Source organism: Vespa crabro, chromosome 13 (assembly GCF_910589235.1).
Source record: "Vespa crabro chromosome 13, iyVesCrab1.2, whole genome shotgun sequence".
In the NCBI taxonomy this organism is placed as follows: Eukaryota; Metazoa; Arthropoda; class Insecta; order Hymenoptera; family Vespidae; genus Vespa; species Vespa crabro.
In genome coordinates this window covers 2,923,949-2,941,525 of record NC_060967.1, presented here as the reverse complement: position 1 = coordinate 2,941,525, position 17,577 = coordinate 2,923,949, and the positions used below count along the sequence as shown (strand labels likewise).

The 17,577-nt window shown below is 27.9% G+C and overlaps 2 protein-coding genes across 6 annotated transcripts; both read right to left on the bottom strand.

The window, feature by feature from the left end:
- Window positions 1–435: 435 nt before the first annotated feature.
- LOC124428563 (apoptotic chromatin condensation inducer in the nucleus) lies at window positions 436–5,153 on the bottom strand. Of its 3 annotated transcripts, XM_046972783.1 has the most exons (10): window positions 4,991–5,153; window positions 3,059–4,391; window positions 2,860–2,947; window positions 2,664–2,780; window positions 2,381–2,573; window positions 2,073–2,281; window positions 1,763–1,990; window positions 1,440–1,697; window positions 952–1,101; window positions 436–474 (listed from the first exon to the last, which is right to left on the bottom strand). In XM_046972783.1, exons 1-9 carry the CDS (start codon window positions 4,992–4,994, stop codon window positions 982–984), a joined length of 2,550 nt encoding a protein of 849 aa, XP_046828739.1. In that variant the 5' UTR covers window positions 4,995–5,153; the 3' UTR covers window positions 436–474; window positions 952–981. The 3 variants fall into 3 exon arrangements, with proteins under 3 accessions (XP_046828739.1, XP_046828738.1, XP_046828740.1); XM_046972782.1 differs by having other exon boundaries at window positions 436–1,101; XM_046972784.1 differs by having other exon boundaries at window positions 436–1,101; window positions 2,073–2,278.
- A 439-nt stretch (window positions 5,154–5,592) lies between these two features.
- On the bottom strand, window positions 5,593–16,474 carry LOC124428562 (CD109 antigen-like). Of its 3 annotated transcripts, XM_046972778.1 has the most exons (27): window positions 16,248–16,474; window positions 14,712–14,797; window positions 13,868–14,060; window positions 13,560–13,784; window positions 13,229–13,479; window positions 12,951–13,109; window positions 12,666–12,837; window positions 12,415–12,600; window positions 12,096–12,331; window positions 11,898–12,018; window positions 11,670–11,813; window positions 11,397–11,519; window positions 11,204–11,258; window positions 9,911–10,133; window positions 9,402–9,519; window positions 9,025–9,211; window positions 8,784–8,944; window positions 8,552–8,690; window positions 8,338–8,456; window positions 8,125–8,264; window positions 7,831–8,050; window positions 7,371–7,748; window positions 7,138–7,287; window positions 6,849–7,024; window positions 6,580–6,751; window positions 6,397–6,499; window positions 5,593–6,243 (listed from the first exon to the last, which is right to left on the bottom strand). In XM_046972778.1, exons 2-27 carry the CDS (start codon window positions 14,774–14,776, stop codon window positions 6,038–6,040), a joined length of 4,422 nt encoding a protein of 1,473 aa, XP_046828734.1. In that variant the 5' UTR covers window positions 14,777–14,797; window positions 16,248–16,474; the 3' UTR covers window positions 5,593–6,037. The 3 variants fall into 3 exon arrangements, with proteins under 3 accessions (XP_046828734.1, XP_046828733.1, XP_046828737.1); XM_046972777.1 differs by lacking the exons at window positions 14,712–14,797; window positions 16,248–16,474 and adding an exon at window positions 14,260–14,564; XM_046972781.1 differs by lacking the exons at window positions 9,911–10,133; window positions 14,712–14,797; window positions 16,248–16,474 and adding exons at window positions 10,812–10,962; window positions 14,260–14,562.
- Between the last annotated feature and the right edge of the window lie 1,103 nt (window positions 16,475–17,577).

The following is a 17,577-nucleotide window of genomic DNA, read 5'->3' as shown; positions in this document are numbered from 1 at the left end:
CGACAATATTGCAATTTTCATGTCGTAGTATTATTGCTATCTGCGCGTCGATTTAAACAGTTGACTAAAGTTCGTTTCATAGAAAAAGAGAAAACGAATAACTCAATTCAACGTTACGCTTCACAAAACAATGTCCTTTTTGTTATTCGACCAATAGTTTTTTTTCTTTTTTTTTTTTTTTTTTTTTTTATATTAATTTCTCTTTCTCTCTCTCTCTCTCTCTCTCTCTCTCTCTCTCTCTCTCTCTCTCCCCCTCTTTTTATATTCTTTTACGAATCCCACGTTGTGTGTGTGTATACTCGTGATGTGCAGCATTACGAGTAATATAGTTTTTATTGCATCATATTTATACGATGCATTTTGCAGTGAAAATGATGCAGTGCCTGTCCTGTACAGATGATCAAAACACAGTGCCACACTATCGAATTTGTTCTATTGTTACCGCCACTCTGTCGAATAGTAAATGTTGTTGACCTGTAAGAAGTAAGGTTTAATGCTCAAAGCTGAGGTGTCAAGGAACGAAGGAAATTATGGAGCGTCACCATGCAAGAGGAAAATCTTTCACTGTCGTTAAATGAATCAAAATGAAAAAAAAAAATATTAATCGTTCCCACTAATACCAATAATCTTAAAAAAAAAAAAAAATCCAAGTAATGCATATAATAAGATTATTTTGTGACTTGTTTTCAAAAAGAAATAATAACATTTAACAAATAATATTAAAACACTAGTGCAGCAGCAGCATCATTATAGATTTTCAAACAAATAAAATAAAAATGAATCTTAATAACACAAGTGACAAAATAAAATGTAAATTCAATGAATATGATGAACTGTCAGTTGCTGAAATTATTTTTTTTTTTCTTCTTTTTTTCTCAATCGACAAATGTAAAAATGTCCTGTATGTAAGTTCGTCAAAGTACGTTTCTGTTTACGTCAGGAAAAAGGTACGTTTATCGGAAATGGCGATCTGCAAATTTTCTATTTTCTTGGACTACGACGGCGTCGGCTGTCTCTGCTTCTTTCAGTACGTCTCATCTCTTCTAATCTGCGAGCGTGCTCGGCCATATGCTGTCTTCGCATTTCTTCCTTTACTACTATCTGCGTTCATGAAAAATGCACACATAATATTATAATATTGAATATATATGAATACATACATATATACATATACGTGCATACACACACACACTCACACTGAAGTAATTTAAGGTCTTCTGTAATTATATCATATTTTCTCTTTTAATCGTTTAATTAATAATTATAAAAAAAAAAAAAAAAAAAAAAAAAAGATGTTAGTGTCAATATTACTAATGAGTAAATTTCTTTTTTGTTAATCATAAGAAAGATTTATGTCAGAAGAACCTTATCCTCCATTAGTTTTATTCTATTTGATAATCTCGATTAATGGATAAATATACTGTCTTAAAAAAAATTACCTGTTCATTCGTAAGTGGTAACCAATATATGCATGGTGTTGCCTTCGTTTTTCTGAAAAGATCATCTAAAAGTTTAGCCGGCGGTGGATCATCTTCCTTCTTTTTAAATTTCCTTGCAGGAGCTGGAAGATGGGCTTCCAATGCGGGACTCCGACTTCTTCTTCTTTTCTTATCTTGCTCCTTCTTGTCTCGTTCTTTTTCTTTAACATGCTGTTGCCCATCTTCTTTACCCAAATCCCATTCTCTAACAACGACCACCTATATTCAAAAGTCGATATAATTTTCATATATATATATATATAAATTTCAATAATTATTCATACCTTCGCCGAATTTGTTCTTTCTTCACGATTCCAATCTTGTTGCCAAGAATCTGTTGTTAAAAGTTGTTCCGTTTTACGTGAAACAGGTTGATCTTTCGATAATTCTCTTGCCAATTCCATATCGTCTTTAATTGCATATTCAACATGAAGTCTTTTTGGATTTGATACGGGCCAAGATATACCATGTAACGCTTGTCTTGTTTCAAACGCTTGATCCTCATTGGCATACTAATAAAATCAAGAATAACATTTAAAAAGTTATACTTTAAATTTTAATTAATGACGAATAAAGTGAGAATTTTTGACAAACCTCTACAAAACATTTAGATTTAATTCTATCCATCCAGAATCCGTTTTCGACGATCGTACCAGTACGAGAAAGAAGTTCTTTAATTTGATTCAAAGTAAATGGACGAACCAGATTTTTTATCAAAAGAATATTTGTTGGTTTTGTTGCTGGTGGACTGGGTGACTTCACATGCGGAGGTTCTTTCACAATAGAAATCTTTCGTCTTGCTGCTAGTAAATCAAAATTTAAGACCATTAATTCAAATTCAATATAATAAGATTTTCTTATTAAATAATTATATAAATTGTCAATAAAACATAATTTTATACCTATATGATTGTCAACTTTTCCATCTCCTTTTTTTGCAGCACCATTCTTCTGCGCAAGAATATCTTTTGGCTTTTGATCATTAATATCATCATTAAGCCATTTCTCATTATCTTTTTGATCTCTTTCATCGTCATCATCTTTCGACAAACGTACTTCATTGATCGATAATGGTTTTGCACCTGGCACTAATGCCTATTACACAAATAATATTAATAGAATTAATTATTAAAAATATAAATTATATAAAGAAATTTTATTTATTAATATTACATGTAAATATACCTTGAGAGAGTCTGTTGAAATAGAAAAAGAAGGTGCGCTATCCGTGGATAATGCAGTTCCCCATCTTCGCTTTCTTGGTACGGATTTAAACTCATTATCTTCGTTACTGTGATTTTCCTGGACCAAATAAATTTTTATTATTTAGATCTAGATTTTAATCAAATAAAATTTATAGAATATTACAAAGATATTATACCTTGGTTTGATTATTGGATTCGCTATTAGCATTTGGATCATTATCATCTTTTTTTGAATCATTTTTATCAGCCAATATTCGTGCTGAACTAAAACAATCACATTAAAAAACATATTAAAATATATCAGCAATTATTAGTATTAAAATAATATTTTTCTAATTTCTTCAAGGACATATAATATATCAAAATAATACTTACAATGATCTTTTCAAATTAACTTTAGCAGGTTTTTGCATTGATGCCTGAACTTGCAAATCAGCCGATGGAACGTGCTCCTGCTTTTCAGTTTCATTCTCAGCTTTTGGTTTAGTTATTTCGGAATGTTCAACTTCAATATTGATATTATTTAATAGAGGATTAGATTTTTGTTCTGGAGATCTTGATTTATCTTTTTCTTCACATATATCTATTGTATTTGATTTTTCTTTGTGAGTAAAAGATTCTTCAATTTTCCTTTCAGCAGGCTGTTCATCTTCGGAATCAGGCGTTTCAGAATTAGAGGAATCTCTATATTTATTTCTATGCTTTCTGCGACTAGCACGCGATGCTGTTCTGTTGCTACTGCAATCAATTTTAGTATGCTTCTCATCATTTGATTCAGATGATGAATCTGATTTATGAATTTTCCGTTTGTCTTCTTCTTCGTCATCAGTACTAGCTTCTTTACAGACATTTTCAACACTGGCTTCTTTGTTAAATACTTCTGTTGGTTTCTGGTCAATGGTTTCCTCAGGCTGGTCTTCCTTAGGAATATCAGCAACTATTTCCTCTGATATATGATCGCCGTTTGAATTAGGAGCTGGAGTGGTTGTACTACTTGGCTTACTGGGCTCGCTATGAAGATTTTGGTTGGAACAACTAGCCTCATTTGAATCACCTTGTTGATCTATGTTTGGTTTATCGTCAGACAAGTTGGCTGAAGTGGTTTCAGGCAGGATCTCCTTGCTATCACTTACCTCTTCGTTGGAGTCCTGACCTGGGTATGAAGAGGAGGGATCATACGGCTGTTCAATGCCACTGGACATTCTTGTACAAGATACCAGCTGCTCATCTGCCGAGTCAACCTCCCCTGCACCTCCCTCACCACTTTCTTGCCACTTGTTCGACTTTTTCCTACTTAAAGAGGCATCTGATGATGCTTCTGATGTATTACGTTGTCTACACAACTTCAATTTTTGTATTTCACCAGGGGATGCATCGGCTCTTGCCACTTTCCAAACAGAATCACCGTTATTGTCCTCCTCGGCCTCTGGTGATTGTACCTTGATATCACCTTCAGTGGATGAAACTTTTTCTTCATGGCTATCTGATACCTGCTCTAATTCCTTATTCTGAAGACGTGTCTGTACCTGAGACTTTTCAGTTTCTTTTGTACAAGTAGCACTCACTGTAGTTGCTTCAACATTATCCTTCTCAGGTGATGTAGATGGTGAACGTTTTCCACGCCTGCGAGTTGATTTTCTTGTTGGTTTTTCAACTTTCTTTTCTGGTGTTGCTTTAGCTTTATTTCTGTCACTCTTGCGCCTCATGCCTAAAATATATATACATTATTATATTTCATACAATATATTTACAGTATCAATATTGACATCCGTAAATCATATTATAAAAATATTCATGCATTACATCTCCAAATAATATAACAGTTAAAACAGAACGCATAGATGGTAAAACATTGATCCTAAGTTATATAAATTTATAATAGCTTATTTTTGTAGATCACACATTAATTTTTTTTATTTAATCATTTTATTAATGATACTTTAGACAAACACTAATATAAATTTTAATTTGATAAACATAACAAATAATATTTATACATTACATTGTACATAAAATAGCTTAAAGTTTTCTTAGACAGATTATATTATTGAAATAATAAGAAAATTATTATACTACATGATATATATCTTCAGATGTAGAAATCTGATTAATTTTTAATGCAATGAAAATTAATTTTGTCGTAAGGCAAAAATTTCTAGTATGATTTTACCAGAATTAATCAACGATAATCGTATCAAATATTAGACGGTTTTGCATTTAAACGATTAGCGTTTGCGAGCGGCAGTTTGTGGTTACCCGAGAAATCGCGGGAGCATTTTTAGATATTAGTAGCTTATAGAAACTTACTCATGAATGTATCCCGTCCGCGGGTAATGCTTCTATCAAAATGTAAAGTCCCTTCCAAGAGCTTCACTGAATATAAATATTACGCTTCAACAGAAACAACGATCTCAATGACGCTATTAACAATCGGTCGAGCTACCGTACTCGCTCGATCAAGCATGGACATCCTTAGCTATATAAGATAGGAGTTTTATATTAAATTTCTTATCTTTAACAGCGCACCTATCGGAGAATATTTATACTACTTATAGAAATGACTGCCGTTATAAATCATTCGTCATGGTAATTATCGGCCGAGATACATATAAAATAATTATAATAACAATTATTATTATTAGATTTTTTTTCTTATTTACCTTAAATGTTCTATAATATAATACGATAGGAATATTGTACAATCATAGAAAACATCACTAGGATTTCATTTTATTTTCATACGATTAAAATATCATTTTTATAAAAATATTATTGTCTTTTATTTTCACAGACCATTGGAATAAATAAAAATAAAAATAATATTTATTTTTCTTCGCATTAATTAAATCTTTCATAACGTAAACATATTCAGCTAGAAAAAAGAATAGTGAAAAAATATACACGTAGCATAATATTAATAACAGTAACTTTAGTAATATGTTTTACAATATATTTTTAAATGAATTAAAAATTAATTTCTTACATTAGCTATTCTGCTTTGTCTGTACGGTGATATTATCTCTGCAATTTGAAAATTGCAAGTTTTGTAAATCTGAAAAGTACTTTGGTCAGCACTTACATATAAAGTATATAATATATATATCAATGTTTCTCAAACTTTGTAAGTTTAGTTGATTGTCATGGCTTTCTTTATTAAATAAGATGATGTTTATTTCTTTGGATTTTTCCATATAAATTCTGAAGATAAAAAAAATAAGAAATAAAGAAATATTTCCATCCAAAAAAGCACTGGATATTTTTAACGAATATATAATTTAAGAAACATTGACTTATACATTTATGTTATGTCACTTGTAAATATTACGTATAAATGTGTTCTCGCTAAATCTATATTTACAAATATTTATAAAGTGCAACAGAAAACAAAACAAGCAAGAATTTCACGTATGCATCTATACAGAAAGATGGAGCAACAGATGTACTAGCATTATCTTTCCTTTTATCAGGTTGCGAGAGACAAACATTTTCACATTCTTCATCTTCGCATATATCACAAAGTGATGCAACTCGTGGTTCATAAAAAACTCGTGCTCTTCTCGCTAATATATTTAAAAGAATTATATTAATATGTTAATAATAATGTATGTCTATATATATATATAATAATAATAATAATAATAATAATAATAATAATAATAATAATAATAATAATAATAATAATAATAATAAAAATTTACTTAGATGAAACTTACATGAATCATAATAATCATATATAGAAACAGGTACTGGTTTTTGTTTAGCTACTTTATGTGTCCTATATGCAGATACAGTAGGACAATACTCATGAATAACCATCTGTAATATTGCATTATACTTTAATAATAAAAATGATAAGGGAGAGTATATTTTTTTTCCAAGTATAATAATATGCAAACCTTATCAAAATACAAAACAACCATTGTATCGCCATTTTTAGTTTCTACTCTTTTAACATTTTGCGATACTTCAAGACTAGGTAGAGAATCCCTATCAACTGTAAAACCTGATGGCAAACTAATTTCCATAACAGCCATGTTACTTTCATTAGCTTCCTTTGTTGGTACAAATCTATTATACATAAAATGTCACTATTATTTACAATAGAAGTTTGTGTATATAAACTTAATTTCCTTAGTTTACTTATAATATATAAATGGTTACATACCCAGAACAAATAGATAGTTGCAAATGATTAGCATTAGAGTTTCGATCTACCTGAGGATCTAAAGTAAATAGCGGCCAAGCACCAGTTACGTTCAAATTATATTCGTATGATACTTGAACTATGGCGAATCCATTACCATTGACAGTGATATTAACGAAACGTGTCTTTTTTGGAAGCTATACATTCATATTATAATATATATATATAATTACATATATGTTATATAATAAAGATATAATTATATATTTTCTTATATATAGATATTATATTATATAAATTAAAAACTTACAATTTGTTTTTGAAGTATCATAGAATTACGAGAATTTATATTCAATTGATTTTGTCCTCCTTCATAGACTAATGTTAGAAAAATAGAATTGTCTTTTACCATTAATTTTTCACCTAATTGTGCTAACGCATATATACCTATCACAGTATCCTAAAATTAAAACAAATACTTGTGTTAAAAACTAAACAGTCCCTATCTCTTTTTACGAATAATATATATATATATAAACTTACTTGCGTCGATGCAAAACCACCTTCTGAATTTCTTTGTTTCACCAACCATTTCATTATGGGTATAGACTCAGCAACTAAATTCCTCCGTAAGTACGTAAGTAACGCATAAGATGTCATTTCTACATCTACAGAACTAGGTAAAGAATGCCATGGATTTTTATCATCTTTTGCAATTGGTTTACTCCACCATTTAATATCATCTTCTGTCAGAGCTTTGGATTGTAATACATAAAATGCATTAGTCTCGTATGGATGTTTTGCCAAATTTAACACGTATGTGCATATACTTAAAGCATATGGATCGTCTAATCCATCCATGTTTCTGACTATATAATCAACACCTCTATTTATATTATTTCTATATTTTTCTATTGCATCCTAAAATAAAAAATATTTTTTATTATTTTTTAATATTTATTAAAAAAGAAAATAATATCATATTTTATATAAATATACTTACTGGATTTTCAAGAAAGGCAATAAGTGTAAATGCAGTTAATGCGAGGCCTTTTGCAGCTCCACCTTGCATATCACGATGACTGACTCTTCCTACTTCAGGAAAACTACCATTTTCAGCTTGATTATTGGATAACCATTGCAGAGCTTCGTCTATTACTTTGTTATCGATAGTTATATATTCTGTTGCTTGCCTAAATGATTTAGCTACAAATGCAGTAAGCCTGAACAAAAAAAAATAAGAATAAATATCCATCTTCATATATTGCAGTAAATCCAAAATAATTATCTATTTTACCATGTACTTCCATTAGAATCAGACATGCCGAATGCACTGAATGATCCATCATCATGTTTATATGTCAATTCTTGTTGATAACCAATTTCTAAATATTTCAATGCTTTAGCTTGTATAGCTTGTTTTAATTGATTTGTGCTCTATGAATAAATTATTTCTAAGTTATACACACAAGACTATAGAAAAAAAAATATATAAATTTAATTAGATTACCTTCAGATAATTTAATATAACAATATTAGGCACAAAATTTAACATATTTTGTTCTCCACATCCAAATGGCATTTTAATCAAATTTGCTAAATTAGGTATACTAGGGCCCAAGATATCACCTAAAAAATTAATATTTCAAAATTTATAATTATAACAAAAAAGTTCTTAATAAATAATTAAAATAAAAAATATAAAAATGTATGAATATTATTACCTACTGCAGATATTACAATATGTTCTGAATCTACTACTATATTTTTAGGCATCTCAATTGTAATATTCGTTTGTATACTTCTTGTATTTCTTAAATCTAAAAATACTGCCTTATTCACATATTGTGTTTCACCCTCAGCCTATAAAAATGTGAAGAATATATTATACGAATATACGTATATACATATAAAATCATTATTTAAATTATTTATTTGTTAATAAAAAAAAATTACCTTTACAAGTAATTTGTGTTCGACACTATCCCCTGCTAATACACTATGTGCTGTAGCCTTGATTGTTATATACCCTAATTCTCTTGGAATAATCATAAAAGATACACTTGCACCAGAATTAGCTTTAATTTCTACTTTCTTCTTGCGATATAATTCTAACTCTATATAAAGAAAATATATTTGTAATATATATGCTATTATTTAAATAATTAAATAAATAAAAATTTATTAATAAATTTACTTGGTGTATCATGAACTTCGTTTGAAATTTCTGCAAATTCGAATTGTCCAGTATTTTCTAATAGTACATCAGATACCACATTTTTATTCATATAATTAAATACCACGATTTGTATCGCTACGATCTCTCCTCTTATTACAGAATAAGGCAAATCCATAGAAATAAAGAAGGGTCTAAAAACTTTTAGCTAAAATAATATTTATCATATTATTTATATATAATAAACTATTTTACCTTTAACAATATAATATAGCAGAATATATATATATATATATATATATATATATATATATATATATATATATGTTGCTATATATATATATAATATATATATATATATATATATAATATGTATATATTATTTATAATATAATAACCTTTCTTGGTTCTTTAATGAGACCTAATCCATGTACATCACTTAAAGAGAATGCTGTAAGCACCCATGATGTTATGGAGTCTGGTACAACACGTCGAAATTCTGTTTCTCCTTTGATCCTAAAAATTAAAAAAACTTTTGGTTATTTTTCCCTTTATAAAAATGTAATATTTAAAATATCAACATAATCTGTGGTAAGTTATGTTGTATGCAAGGACTTAAAAATTGTTATAATTTGTATAAAATATTTGTGTAAACTTTTTTGATGTGTGTGAAAAATTAATAAGTAACTATAGCTCTAATTACATTGATAGAGACAACACTACAAATAAATTTAAGCAGCTTCACTTCCTTTCATCCTGCATTCTTTACATATACATAAAGACGAGATTTACTGTGTATAACATAAAAGAATATTATTTACAGAAAAATATGTATGTGTTTATAAGTTTGATATAGGTGAAATGTAGCATGCACATACATAGAAATATACAAGATACAAATAAATACCCTGAAGAGAAATTTGTGAAAAGCCAGGTGTTTGAGATGTCATGCATAAGGAATACACGGGGCTTATTCCAAACGGGAGGTGGGATGCGAGAGAAGGCATAAGGACCTGCCAATGGTGGCCTTGTTGCTAATCTGAGCGTTACGGGCGGACCAAGATCTGGTCGAAGCGTAGACGCTCCATGAGACGAGCCTTCTAGCCTACCTTCCCAATTTCCTGGGTATCCTGTAATTTAACTATATGTATTCAAGATGATTATATAACAGATAACACGGAATGTTACATAATGTTCATATGAAATACATTTAGTCATTGGCTGTAAAATAATTTCAATGTCAATATACATAAATTCTATATATATATATATATAAATATTTATATATAATTCTATATATATATATATATATATATATATATATATATAAAATTTATTATATATATATATAAAATTATATATATATATAAAAGAAACAAAAAATACATATTTTTTTTTTATATTTTTATTCTATGACATTTCATAAAACAGTAAATTTAAATAAAAAAAAATTATATTTTTTCACAAATTATTAAATCTGTTAGAAATAATATTTTTAATTGCAGAACTGATGCATATATGAAACATGTTATATACATATTTGTTATAAAAAAGAATTTTATTTAATCATCCATGGCAACCCAACAACTAAAATTCATTTAATAAGTTAGCACAAGCAACACAAATCCTCACCAAGCATTAAAAAGCAATTTTATATTTGCAGACTAGCAGTATTTGTAACTAATTATTATGATTATTATTGATGAATGAAATGAAGTAGTATTTATGCAGATTGCAAAATTATAAATTTTTATGAACTAAAGAAAAAAAACAGTGTGTTTTATAATTTATTAATTAATTGGCATTACCCAGCATCAATCATTTCCCAAAGCCAAGTTTCAGGGAAATTTTTACGAACAGTGACCTTCTTGGTTGAAATTGTAGCTTGGTTGAAACGTGGACTTACAGCAGGAACAGGAGCATTTAAATCCAGTGCTGCCATGCTAGCTCTGTAGTATACTATGCACATACAAGCATTGTTAAATAATAAGGATTAACGTAATAAATAAGCATAATAACAAATATTCAGCTCACTAGAGATTTAAGGAATAATAATAAATATAACTGATTCAAGTTAAATTAAAAATATATATAATCTAACTATACTACATTATATATACCAATGTAACATATAATTATGTTAAATAAACATACAAATTATTTTTTGATTTAGTTATGTAAAATAAATAAATATACTTACTTGGTGATAAATATTCATAAAGATATCCATTTGTAAGAATTGCAGCACCAGTGTTCTAATAAATAAATTTTATTATTAATATATATTATTATTAATAATCTAATAATTAAATTTAAAAGTTTTTTTTCAAAATTTTAAATATATGGAAGAAATTATTGTATAATATAAAATATGAACTATAACTAATATTTACCTGAAATACATCATCAGCTGTACCTGCTGATCTAGGTCTCCAGAACGAACGATGAAAGTCGAAATTTGAATTTGGAAATTCTTCAATCATATCATATGATTTTAATTCTTTTACCACTTGTTCCTATAAATATATTAAAATATATTAAAATATATTAAAATATATTAAAATATATTAAAATGTATTAAAATACATTAAAATTTTATAAAATATATTAAATATGTATACATGTACATATTTTAGTTTATCGTTTATTAAACATATATTACATACATAAGAAATATCATTTCCTGATTTTAGAAGAAGAGACCGTTGATCCACACCTAATATTCCTAAATATGAATTTGGTTTTGAAGAAATTGTCAAAGTGACATCCTTTCCTGGCTCAACTTCTTCTGGCATCACTTTAATGTCAACCTTAATCCCAACAAAAATTAATATTTTATTATTATATTATGAATCATAATTATACATTAATAATGAAATAATATGAACACATACAAAATTTTGTAATGTTCCTTCAAGTTCCACATTTAATGTATCTGCAATAACTTCCCCATCATCTCGAATGTAATATACAATTACATGTGCTGTAGGTGCCATAACATATGTGGCCAAAAATCTAAAATTTATATATTATTATAAATTTATGAGTTATATATAGAAAAACTTGCACACGAATATTATATATTCACTTACTTAAATTTTATATTATGTTTATCTTGTCCATATACAGAACCTGCATCTAAAATATCACCACGACCAAGTACTTCGTAACTTAGATATTTAAGCGGAGTTGTGGAATTAACTTCGATCTCAATGTCGCGATTTACCATAGGATTTTCGGTTTTTAAAATGGCTTGTATATATTCATTACTACGTGACATGACTTGATTTGTACTGGAAAACCACTCATGTAAATTTAAATATTGTGCCTAAGAAAGTAATTAAAATCAATAATTTAATTATTATTAATTATTAATTTGAAAGATGGCTTATATACTAATTATCTTCGTACCTCAATATTAAGTGGAACAGAAATATCATCTTTAGGTGGATAAAAATCTAATTGTATCATGCCATGTTCATCTAGAAAACGTGTAATATTAGAGAAAGCTGATTGATTATAAGTGTATCCATAAGCTATTAGAACAGGATTTTTTTTATCTTGAACAGGGGCACCATCATGATAGGCCAATTTAATCTGGAAATAATTATGATATATATTATTTATAAATTAATATATATAATATAAACAATTTTACTTACAAATGCTGTATATTTTAATCCTGGTTTATAATATTCAGATGTTTTTATTAACTCCATAGTATATTTATGTTTATGCAATGTTATCTCAAATGAAACATTTTGCCTTCTACCTGTTAATTCTTCTTCAACTGTAGCTTCGATTCTGATAGGCCTTTCATTCTCATCTACAAGCCTGTATTATCAAATAATATAAAAAAAAAGATGTATATATATGTGTGCATATGAAAATATTTTTTATAATATAAAATTTAATTTGAATAGTTTTAACTTTTTTCTTTAATGTACCTGAGCTCTGTAACAATATCAAAATCTACAGTAACTTTTCCATCAATAGGCATAACTTTTCTTACGGGTTGTTGGAAAATTGGTTGAATAACTCCCGAAAAAATATTTGGATAAGCAGTTATAGTAGCTTCTCCTTTGACAGGTTTTCCATAAGTATATCTAAAAAATATATATTACCATATATTATCATACGTATATTTCGATTATATTGTTATATAATTTATATTTAATTTTCTTTTATTTATTTTGATTATTATTTACAATAGTTTATTACTTACTTTGCACGAACTGTAGCAGTAATTTTTGATTCTTTAAAAGTTGAATGTTTGGGTGCATCTATAGTCACTTCAAATTTAGGAAGTACATACTCAGCAACTTCAAATTCTTTTTCAAACATTTGATCATTGATATTAACTGTAATCTTCCAAGTACCTAAGACTGGAGACATAGATAATTCAAGTTCATTACTAAAGATCCCATGTGTTATTTGTGGTCGTTGCCATTGTTTAATACGATTACCACCTCCATCCTATAACAATTATCCGTAATAATTTCTATTAATACAATATTTTTATTGAACCATTTACATTTGTTAATAAGTATACTTACTGTGATATAAATATCTACTTGACGTGTAAGACTTGGTCTTAATCTGGAATCTAATATAAGACAACGGAACATGACTTTATTACCAGGCTTATATATTGCCCGATCTGTTTGTATGAAAACAGAATAACTCTTATGAACATATTGTATGTCTGTCGAATTAGCAAATTTTATGCCAGATAGACCACGTGCGAAAAGTGTATAACGTCCTGGAAAAGTATCTCCAACCTGTTGATATATAAATAAAAAATTAAAGAACTAATAATACTATATATAAATAATATGAAAAAATAACTTTTTATTATATATACCTCTAATTTCACAATTCTTGTAGAATATGGTTCTACTGTAACAGTTTGGGAAATGTTAAAACGATCCCCATTGTCAAGATTTCCAAACAATTCTATATACACACTTGAAGGTGTTGAAACACCTACAGTGCTTACTGTAACATGGTATTCAGAATCAGGACGTAGTATCCTTGGTGCGATAACAGCATAATACCTTAAAAATATAAAATATTTACATTGTATCTGCATAAAGAGAAAGAAAGACAGAAAAAGAGAGAAAAGAGAAAGAGAGAGAAAGAGAGAAAAAGAGAGAGAGAGAGAAAGAGAGAGAGAGGGAGGAAGGGAGTTATAGTATTAAACTTCATTAACAACCTGTTGCTTTAGTACTGATCAAACTATAAATATTCACTTACGCTTTTTCTTTCTGATTATGAGGACCCAAATAGAAAAAAGTAGTAAAAATAAAAAACGTTGAAAGAACCGCCATAAAAATATAAACACAGAAACCAAATAGATTGGTTAATTTTGAATTCAATTTAGTATACATTATTTAATTCTTAAAAACATAATACTAATAAAAAACAATAACAAAAAATATACTCAATATTCGATAGATAAAACTCTTGTGACGACGTTAGATTGTATCAAATAAAAATCAACGACGTTAGATTGTATCAAATAAAAATCAACACAAACATTAGTCACGAACATAGTACTGCGTATGAAACATCAACAATGGCGCCTGAAGGGGATTCCCGCCAATATTCATTGAGATTACTCGTTTTCAAACTATCTAGCTTTTACTTTATTTATAAATAAATGCATTAAACTAGAAATAAATATACTATTAATATTAATTACGTACGATTCAGCTAATGCATTGTTTACTATTCCCAAAAGAAGAAAGCTGCATAAACATAACCAATCCATTATTATTGAAATAATTCACATCTGAAACATATATAAAAATTCATAGTTTATATTAATTTCAATTATGGCAGATATTAATCTATGTACAATTCGCTTTCGTATAGAAAATTATTCATTATGTCATACTCAAGATAATTAATCATAATCGTGTGCATACACAATATATTACGTAATAACATATATTCGTATGTTCATAAATACAATACTTGTCAAACGAGGGTTTTTCCATTTTTAAATTGTTTCTTATTATTGTGAGATTGAATTTTTCCAAGAATGATTGCATAATCTTCATGTACAAAAATAAATTTCATTATATTGCATTTATAAATTTTAACAAATATGTCGAATATACAAAGTTCAGTCAAATTTTATTCTATACGTATTAATAATAAAAATATTCAATAAATTGTTTATTTATAAAATTATGATTATTGTAAATAAAATTACAATGGTCGTAAAAAATAATAATAACACAACATTCAGGTGATTAGACGTTAAAAAAATGTTAGGAATTATAAATTATATTTTTTCGCTCGTATAACCTAAAAAACAAAATGTTTATTATATATTGAATATAACTAATAATTTAAATAATTCTTTTATAATCGAGGTGAAAAATCTTACAATGCTAAAAAGGAACATAATAAAATAGAAATTGCTGTCTATCGTGTGACACTTTCGTTAGTGTCAAGCAAGAGATTTTAGAATATTCGCTTTCACATACATACATACAGAGAAAGAGAGAGAAAGAGACACAGAGAGAAAGAAAGAGAGAGAGACAGAGAGAGAGACAGAGAAAGACGGAGAGAGAGAGAGACAGAGAATGACAGAGAGAGAGAGAGAGAGAAAGAGAGAGAGAAAGAGAGGTAGAGAAAGACAGAGAGAGAAAGAGAGAGAGAGAAAGAGAGAGAGAGAGCTTATATACTGGAATAAATTATAAATACGTCGTTTCTTACCTGAATAAATTTTTACGATTCTGTTTTCTATTTGCTTTAAATTATTTCCTAACATAATAATAATGATAATAAGCTTGATTTTTATAAATCACTAATTTAATACGATTTTCGTAATCATTAATTAATTAAATATTAAAATTATATCATGAAGTAAATAAGATATTATATTATTTGAATTACGAACAAATAATAATAAAAATACTAAATATATTTAAAATTCCCGCTGAAAAATAATCCACTATAATAAAATCTTTTTGCTCTCAAAACTAAAAAAGATTAACATTTAATTATATCAATTCGGTATAAATATCGTATTGTAATAATTGGAAAAAGATAAAGAAAAATAAATATAATCTTCAAGCATAATCTTCAAGCTTAATCAGGTTACAGCGACAAGAGAGCTTCACGCAACACTTCCAAAGACCTAGTTTGTACCATCGAGATCATTCCCGGCGCTGAACCATGAATCCTTTCGGAGGACAACGTCATTTCGTTAAATAAATAGAATGACTCACCAGTCGTCGATGTAATGCGTTTCAAAATGCCACCTTTAAAAGGTGCTAAGATATTTTTAAAATCTCCTTTTGAATTTTTTAAATTTAATATTAATTATATCTTGAACTTGAAAAGATAAGCAAAAAATTAAGGATAAAAATAAAGATATATTGCAGAGAAATGACAACAATCCTATTCAAGTCATTCGTTTCTCTTACCGTCTCAAACGACGGCCGAATGTACACTGACGGATACTACCAATCATGGACGCAAGAAACCGGACGATCTGGCTTTCCCTTCCATTTCTTTCTCTTTCTCTATCTCTCTCTCTCTTTCTCTCTCTCTCTTTTTTCTATAAATCTCTCTTTCTCTCTCCCTCTCTCTCTTTCTCTCTCTATCTGTCTCTCTATATTCTCACTCCTTCCTCTTTCAGTAGCCACGTCTTTACCGTTAGAGGAATAACGACTGGATTTACCATAGTTGAGTTTCTTGTGTTTTCCTCTTATACTATTTCTATTTTAAAAAGAAAGACAAACGTTATCAACGATAATCTTTGCTTGATTTTTAACTTACGTCATCGATTAATTTCAAAAAATATTTTGTCCGGTGAAGTAATCGATGCTGCATCTACATCTACAAATGAAGGTCATCCTCCAGCATAATTTTTTTTTGTTAAGACAATGGACTTCTCATTAATTCTTTTTTTATTTTTCATCTTCGTTATATGCGAGTTGAACGTGATCAAACCGATTATCTAGAAAGAAAATAATACAATCAATTATTTACATATTTTCTAATCGTCGATTATAATTGAACATACTACCCGCTTGTAAAGAGAACATCGATTGTTTTGTAATTGATTGTATAAAAGATATAAATACAATATAAAAAAATAGAATACAGTAGATGACGTGAAAGAATGATTTACAGAGACTTTAATGCGTGTACATGCTACATTGTAATCGGATCACTAGGTTTATTCGAATGTTTTGAATTTTTATCTAATTATATATATATATAAAATTTATTTCTATGTATATATATATATTTTTTTTTTAACTATAGCAATAATAATCCAATAATATAATATTGTCAGTCATATTTCTTTGAACAAGTGAACTAATTTTCTTTACCTAATCCTACATGTAAAGTCAATGAATATTATCTTTATAATTACATTACACATTTACAAGTATATATATACACACACATACACTTACTGTTTTATTAATCTGTTAGTGAATATTAAAAAATTAAGAGGAAAACAGCATTGAAGAAAAATGGCTTCCCTTTCTCCTTGATGTTCTCTTTATATAGAATCGAACTATTGATAAAAAATAAATAAGAAAA